Source organism: Puccinia triticina, chromosome 11A (assembly GCF_026914185.1).
Source record: "Puccinia triticina chromosome 11A, complete sequence".
Classification (NCBI taxonomy): Eukaryota; Fungi; Basidiomycota; class Pucciniomycetes; order Pucciniales; family Pucciniaceae; genus Puccinia; species Puccinia triticina.
Window position 1 is genome coordinate 3,729,061 of NC_070568.1, and position 8,324 is coordinate 3,737,384.

An 8,324-nucleotide genomic window follows, 5' to 3' on the forward strand; every position below is an offset into this window, starting at 1 on the left:
TCAGGATCCCCCTTGCCTGAGGCCTATCTACAGACTTCAGCACACCAGAACCACACTCCAGATAACCCCAGGATCACCACCAAAGAGATTACCACACTCCCAGTATACCTACCGTCACAGGCGCCTAGGATAGTAACCTCTTTCACTGAACCTTGTTTATCTCAGAGGTACAACTCTGTGTCTTGCTTGATCTGCTCTTTTCTGCTGGACTTTGCCTCATTCTTGATCACAGGGCTGTCCCTTCATAACTGCATTCTTTTTCTGTGGTTTTTGTAAGAAACAAACCACATAGGTTTCCATTTAAAGAACCTTGACTATCCAGAAGGAAGCTAAAAAATTGTGGCTGGATTAAACTTGTCTAATCCAGAAGCCCTCCACGTTTCTTTGGTGAGAGGAGGCTGTAGCACTCTCTAGCACAGCTTGGCAGCACTCTTCTGAAGAGGTAGCATTGCCAGTGGACGTGCATTCCCACCAGAATAATCTTGAATATCTGCTCATCTTGATCCTGCTCAGTTTCTTCCTCTCTTTCTCACTCTCTCTCTTATTTGTATTTTCTTTATCCAAAGAAATCCAAATAATTCTCCCTTTCTTCTTGTGTCCTGTGGTCACTAAAGAGACTCAGGCTCACAGTATTTGAGCTTGGAGAGGCTGAAGATTGATGACCAGGGCATGCTGGCTATCAAGCGTGGCCTCTCCCAACTCAATGGCCAGTTTTTGATGGTCATCTAGTTGGAGAAGCCCTGGTACAACAACAAGCACATCCTGGTCATTGATCTGGGTCTTTCCAAGATTGGTGGGCAGTCTATACTGTCCATCAAGCTCAATGAACATTATGTAGTGTCTGTTCATTGAGTTTGGAATTTCTCAGTTCAATGACCAGAAAACAAGGGTCATTGAGCCTGTGTGAACAAGCCACTTGCCAATGTCCACCCTGATGTTTGCCCAAACATGATGGTGGAAATAGCAAAAAAAAAAAAAAAAAAACCTCCCCTGTAAGCCTTAGAGCCAACATAGTTAGCCTCAAGTCTCCCTTTTCTATGCTTTTACACCTAAATACCCTTATATGTTTTTCATCTTAAGTGTTATCTTTGTTTTGACTTCAGATTCTGTTTCCTCATGCACTTTTAAACCTAGTTACAACTCAAAACTTCTTTGTAACTCTAGGTTATGCCAAGCGCTGGTTCACAGACCTACGCTCAGCTAATGGCAAACAATCTTGGGAATGGTGGAAAAAACAAATTAACAGCAAATGGGGAAGCCCAGCATGGCGCTTCAAAATTGAAAATAAATTTGATGAGAGCACCTTTGATATTGAAAAAGACAATCCACTTAGATGGGTAATATCTCAGAAAGATGGATTGAAAGCCATTTGGCCCAATTTAACAGACAATGAAGTCCACCTGAGAATCCTCAAAAAATGTGGAGGAGATCTAGAGCACGCCATTAAAAGTAGACTACCCTACAATGCAAGTACTGAAGATATTGTTAACACTTTAGAAGATATAACTACACGTACACACATTGGCAGAAGATATAAGCCTAAATATCAAGGAGATAAAACTGAGAAAACAGAAGAGAAAAAACCATCCTCTTCAAAAGACCAGAGTTATCAGAAAGATAAGAAGTGCTACACCTGTGGTAAAATGGGACACACTTCACCAAACTGCCCTCAACCAAAGAAAAACATTAACAATGTTGAAATAGAGGCAGAAGAAACAGCTGAAGAGAAGACTCAATCAGACACAGAGGAAACACATGATGATGGGTCTTCAGTCTCATCAGGATCTTGTAATATGATTAACATAGACATAGAAGTGGCTGAAGCTGAAACAGAACATAATTTACCACAAGCATGGCATCCTGGACAACCTATAGGAAACACCCAGGAAGCAAGACTGATGAAAACCAAACCTACAAGAGGGAAAGGCTACACAGCTGGTAAAACCAACATTACACACATACTGTTCAATGGTAGAGAAGCAGAAATGTTACTGGACAGTGGAGCATATTGCTCAGTAGTACCTGAGACATACTTGAGAAAATTATGCCCAGACTACAGAGACATCCTTCTACCACTAGGGAAAGTAAGAATAAACAGTGCCAGCAGCACCATGAAGCCAATAGGAGTATTTGAATGCCCAATAATAATCCCTCACCCAACAGGATCAGTCAGAATGACAGTGGAATTTATTGTGATAGAGGATCAACACTGGGTCGCTACGCTAAGCTACGCTATTTGCCTGATAATCCTCAGCGTAGCGACGAGATTGTCACCCAAGATCTCCATAGTGTTAGTTACAGTTAATTTCAGTTAAACTAACAGCAGCGTAGCGGAATCATTTTGCCTCTCAATTTTTTCTTGCGCTAGCTTGGACTAATCACCGCTAAAATAGCTGTCAGCATAGTTTTCTCACCGCTAACACGTTTGTGATCCCTACACAGCGTAGTTTAATCATCGCTAACAACCTTTTAATTGCTAAACAGCGTAGCTGAGTTTACGCTAACAGTTAGCGTAACGTGCAGCTTTTCCCGCTGCGCTACGCTGTGTGACAGGAGATGGGATCCGTGAAGAATGAAATAAAAGCACGCCAAACTAGGGCAGCTCAGTCCCTTTTGGGGATCGAACCCACATGAGTGCCTGATACAGGACCGGGATATCGCACGTGTTTACCACTGCACTAGGCCTGAGTATACAGCGGCCGTGAGAATGGGTTATCCATACGCTCTCATCTGGTATTATTGTATGCAACCCCGTGGATGCTTGGGCTGCCGTGGCATGTTCCCAGACCCGTTTCAGAGTTGGTATCCAAATACACCTCTTGGCTCTTTTCGCATTGCCCCTTTCAATCAACTCTTACATATGCGCTCACTGCTCAGCGCAATCCACAAATTAGTATTTATTCACCAATCCCAAGCCCCTATAGCATCTTTTCCCCTCAAATGCTCACTGCTCTACTATCACTTCACCACCTCGCAACTGTTCAGACGCTTTTTGAGTGCCCAGCAGCCGAGCGATTAAATTAAAAAAGTAAGCCAACCTCCGAACTGCCCTTGTGCCCCTTTGCAGCTTGCAGAGCTGCCAAGGGGCCTTTTTCTGCTTTCTGACAACCTGATCATTGGTACTGACACTCTTTACGTGCCCAGCGCCTAACCAATTGACTCACAGAGGTAAGTCAACCCTGTGAACTGCATTGGAAATTGCACCTTTCTCTTAATGCTGATGGTGTGCGCTTCCGATTTGTTTAGACGCCTGGGAAGCACGCAGAAACCGACCAATTGATTTACAAAGGTACGTTCTCTCTTGGAAGTTGAATCGCTTGCATGCCCCTTGGTGACACCCTGCCGATAGGCTTACAAAATCTGCGCAAGCGCCGAGCAACCGTCCAGCTTACTTGATCAAGAGGTAAGCCGACCATCCGCGCTGCTCATTTGCCCATTGCAGCTCTAGGGTTGCCTGTTTCTGCTTGCTGACACCCCGCCAACCTTTTAGACACTCCACCGACCCTTTCAGAAGCCCCACCCACCCTTTCAGACGCCTGCCGACCCGTTCAGACGCCCTCCGACCTGTTTAGACGTCCTCCAACCCGTTCAGACGCCCGCTAACCCCAATTGACTTCAAGAGGTATGCCAACCCTCCTCGCTGCTATTTTTCCTCTTTGCAGCTCTGCGATCGTGTTCCTTGTTGTTGACACCACACCTTTTTAAATGCTCCACCAATACGTTCAGACTCACACCGGCCCATTCAGACGCTCGCCGACCCGTTTAAACGCTCGCCGACCCGTTCAGACGCCCCCGACCCATTCAGACGCGCGCCGATCCGCTCAGACGCTCGCCGACCGGCTCAGACGCTCACCGACCCGCTCAGACGGTCGCCGACCCGCTCAGACGGTCGCCGACCCGCTCAGACGCTCGCCCACCCGTTAAGACGCCCCCAACCCATTCAGAAACCCCGCCAATCCTTTCAGACGCTCTGCAACGACTAAGCAGCCAATTAATCAACTTCCAGACGTAAGTCAAGCCTTTGGGCTGTTCACAAATTCAATAAATTTCTTCACAAGAGCGTGGTGCTTACCACTCCAATTTCACTTGGTAACAGTATCAAACAGCGAGATCATTGGAGTGTGTCATCATGGGAAAAAAGAAAAGGTATGGACTCACATCTATTCAGAGGGACATTGATACTGATTGATATTTCTCTTGTCACTTTTGCCTTTTTCTTTGTTGGTTGACTGTCTTGCAAATTATTATAATGACTATGTTGATGAAATGATTGATCTCGGGCGGACATTCTCCCGGGGACTTGAAATTATTCTTCTAGTCATAAAAATAAGAGCAGTAAAGCATCTTGCCTAAGAAATAAGGCAAAGCAATCAAGGGAAAACAACGCTTTGATGCAGGAACAACTTGAGTGGAAGGACGGGTCCGTGATTTGGCATCGGGTCAAATACGAACCTCACAACCTCTATCCAAACATCCCTTGGGTCAATGACAAACCAACCCGTATTCCAACTGCCGCCAAAATCGCATCCGCACACAAACAAGTCAGATCATACCGATTTCTCACCTCCGGACTCAACGTGATCAAGGATCCTCTTGACAAAAAGTCTGTGATAGCCATTGTCAAATTCACACCCGTCGAAGAGCTCACTAGTTCTCAAATCGAAGATCTCAACTACGTTTCCAATTTTCTAAATAAGTCTAAACGTTTTATCAATGGTGTTCACTCTTGTTCTCGAGTTTGGGGTGGTCTCATGTGGGCCATTGGCTGGAGGAAGTCATATGATGAGGACCAGATTGTAGGCCGATACATCAAGGCATTCAACAAAACTGAAATGCGGGCCTTTGATGAACATTACATCAAGTCTTCTAAAGTTGGTCAAATAATCGGAAATCTCTTCAAGGATCTTGCTCACACTCCATTCCAAGACAATCAAGACCTCATGAAGAAGTATAATATCCCCTCCTTTCCAGACCTTGCTTACGGTGAACTTCCACAAGAGTCTACCTGCACTCCTCATATTACGTTTACTACCAATGGTTTTTTTAATCCTCCGCACAAAGACACCGAGGATATCTCTCAATTTGCTTTCGTCTTGTTTCTTCCAACTCGCACTTCTGATTACACTTTAGTAGACTCTTCCAAGTATGACATCAAATCGGGGCCTTTTATTTTCCCTGATCACCGTATTGGTATTGATTTTGATCATCAGCATGGGATTGTCAAGATGATATGGCAAGCGAATAAATATACTCACTGCACTATGCCTCACTCTAAGAGCTCTCAATTTACTCGTCTTGGAATGTCCATACAAATAAACTCTGCTTTAGCACATACTTGTGATAAATATATGAAGGGTTTTTACACTAGCATAGCCCATTATTTTGGCGATCATTTTTTTATATGTTTTGTAGTATGGGTAGAAGTACTTTAATAGCTACTTCAGTCACAATTTTGTTTTACTTTACGCTTTTCTTCTCTTTCTAAGATTTTACACTTGTTATCCCCAACCATGTTCTGATTTAATTACAAAATCCTCTTTCAACACAATTTGAGCCTCAAGAAAATATATATGTATCAACAATTCAGGAAAAGGGTGACTTGAGTTATGAGAGAGAGCCTTGATTTTGCATGTTTTCTGAGTCGGAATTGATTCAATGAAATAGTACACAAATGAGAATGTGGCGTAAAAGCAGCCATGACCTCTATTAGCATACAAATAGCCATCTAAGCAATTAACTCTTAAAAACTAGTAATTATCATGATTACAAAGGATATACAATCAAACAACTAGATTCAGGACTTGAATTGATCTGAATTGACTGGATAGAGCATAGTGAAACTCAGAAATATTAGAATGAATATTCATACATAGTGGATTTTATTCATATCAATCAGAACATGAATTCAAAAGACCATTTTCATTCAATAAATAGTAGCATATGAATTAGCCAAGAAATCAAGTTTTAACTGCCAGAGGTTTGATTTGTTGAATGTGTGTGCACAGAAATTGAATCTTAAAATTCTAAAAGTTTCAAAGAAAATTTACTTTCAAAATATCTTTGCAATAGAATCATGATAGATTAGACTAAGCTAGGAAGGCCAGTTACAATAACCACATAATTTATAGAAGAATTATAATCAAGAATTCATATCAATGGACCAGCAAAAGATTAATGAGAAGAGTGCACATTTGGAATTAAATAAAGCATTGGTTTGAGCCATGCAAACAGATACATGGCTGTGAGGTGAAATTGAGCCTTCAGATCAGACTATATTTTCTGGTGTGGGTCACAGATATTAATTTGAGCGCCCGCAAAAAACTACGGGTCACCAGTCAGTCCAAGCTATGCAGAGTTCTCTTGCATACATTTTTTTCCCAAACTCGCAAGTTGTTTGCTGTCCAATACATACCATTCACCACAAACAAATTCAGCTCCTCCAAGTCCTACTTTTTCTTAAAACCATCACTCCGTTCTGAAAATTCATGCCAGCTCAATCTACCAAACAAGCTGGATACACAAGCAATGCTTCCGAGGGTCAAGTTCGTCGATCCTCAAGAGTCACCACCCCTATCAGGAGATCTGGAATGATCAACCCTTCACCAGATTCACGTCGTTCAATCACCCAGCCCCTTTTGTCCAATAGAACTGCCACAGAATCAAGTACAACTCAACCCAGAAAACGAAAGGCACCCTCAGAGTTTGATTCAGATTTGATCTCCCAAGACACACCTATTGCCACCAAACAAAACGGAAAGAAACCAAACAATTCAAGTTGCTCTCAAAGAAATCCTGCCAACTCCAAAGCTCAATCTTCCCAGGCTACTGATTATATCCAAGACTCCAATGAAGAAAATTCAAAGGCACAACCAAAACGGAAAAGACGCAACCCTGAGTTTGACGATGCCAAGGATTTTTTTTCTGATCCATTCCGTCGCAAGGATGATGTAAGTCCTAAGAAATTTTTTTTATGAATGATGCTATAACTCATCATCTTTCTTTTTTATTTGAAGCCTTCTGATAAACCACCACAGACATACAGCTGTAAATGGTGTAAAAAAGAAGTGCGAGTTTCTCAAAGCAGCTTTTCAAATCTTCGTGCGCATCGTGATGGGTCTCGTCAGGGTGGAAGGATTTCGGAAGGATGCCCAAAACGTCGTGATGCTATTGCTGCTGGTGCCAAGCTGCCTCCGACCACGCTTGAAGAAGACAGACTGAAAAAGGCTGGTGGAAAACCTGGAACAATCACTCACCATTTCGCCCCAGTTGAAAAGTTCAATAATGTTGTACTCAATCAGATCTTATCTCTGTGGTTGTTACGTCAAGCAATCCCTTGGACTCGAGTTGAGGATGCTTATCTGCAAGCAGCATTTCACTACTGTCAAGCCGGTGCCAACTTGTTTAAGCGAAGATGGGCGGCCGATTCGGCTAGAACAGTGTACTTGGACTTACAAGCTGCAATGATCAAACGTGTAAAAGTGTGTAATTTAATTTGATTTTTTTGGGAGAATTACTGACTTATCTTGTTGAAATGATTTATCAATCATCAGGATACCAACAGCAAGTTCAATCTTATACATGATGTTTGGACAACCAAAGGGAACCGTTTTGGATTTATCGGCGCTTCAGTTTCTTTTGTTGATAACGATTGGAACTACAACGTACTCCATCTGAGTCTCAAACTTGTTGCTTGTCACCACAGAGGGAGCTTGTTGGCTGAGCCAGTAATCAACGTTTTGAAGAAGCATCAACTTCAGGGAAAGATAAGTTTTCTTGCTTATACGGTAGATATCCAAAATCTAATTGGTTTTCTTTTTCTTGTAAATACATGCTATGCCAGACTACAGATTCGGGCTCAAACAACGGTACAATGGCTTCAACAATGCACTCCCAATTGCGTCTCCTTGAAGGAACCGACGAAATCGAATGGGACTACAATACGATGCACATTAAGTGCTTTTGCCACAAGATGGCATTGGTTGTTAATGCTGGTTTGAACGAATTAGGTATTGAAGCCCCACCACCACCAAAGATCAAGAAATCTTTTCTTGGCGCTTTCCCCTACTCAGATAATCTGGAGCGAATCTTGGAAGAGGAGGATGAAGATGCTGCAGATGGATTGGTAGAGGAAAGCGATGCTGGTGACAATACGGATAGCGATATTTATAACGAGGATGAGGATGACGTGGTAGAGGACGATGATGTGGTAGAAGAAGATGAATATTCTGAACCGGTTGAGAGAGAAGATAAGGCGAGAAGAAGTAGGAATGCTGGAAATAAGAGTAAATCTGCTACAAACAGGAATGAGTCTAATGAGTTGCATG

At 42.7% G+C, this 8,324-nt stretch overlaps 2 protein-coding genes across 2 annotated transcripts; both read left to right on the forward strand.

The window, feature by feature from the left end:
* Window positions 1-2,776: 2,776 nt before the first annotated feature.
* Window positions 2,777-3,983, forward strand: PtA15_11A361 (uncharacterized protein; the record flags this gene model as incomplete). The annotated part of the gene is made up of 6 exons (XM_053161261.1): window positions 2,777-2,798; window positions 3,145-3,168; window positions 3,247-3,289; window positions 3,370-3,403; window positions 3,491-3,586; window positions 3,747-3,983. The coding sequence occupies 6 exons, from the start codon at window positions 2,777-2,779 to the stop codon at window positions 3,981-3,983; spliced, it is 456 nt and encodes a 151-aa protein (XP_053025225.1).
* Window positions 3,984-4,391: 408 nt separating this feature from the next.
* Window positions 4,392-5,432, forward strand: PtA15_11A362 (uncharacterized protein; the record flags this gene model as incomplete). The annotated part of the gene is made up of 1 exon (XM_053161262.1): window positions 4,392-5,432. One exon carries the CDS (start codon window positions 4,392-4,394, stop codon window positions 5,430-5,432), a length of 1,041 nt encoding a protein of 346 aa, XP_053025226.1.
* Between the last annotated feature and the right edge of the window lie 2,892 nt (window positions 5,433-8,324).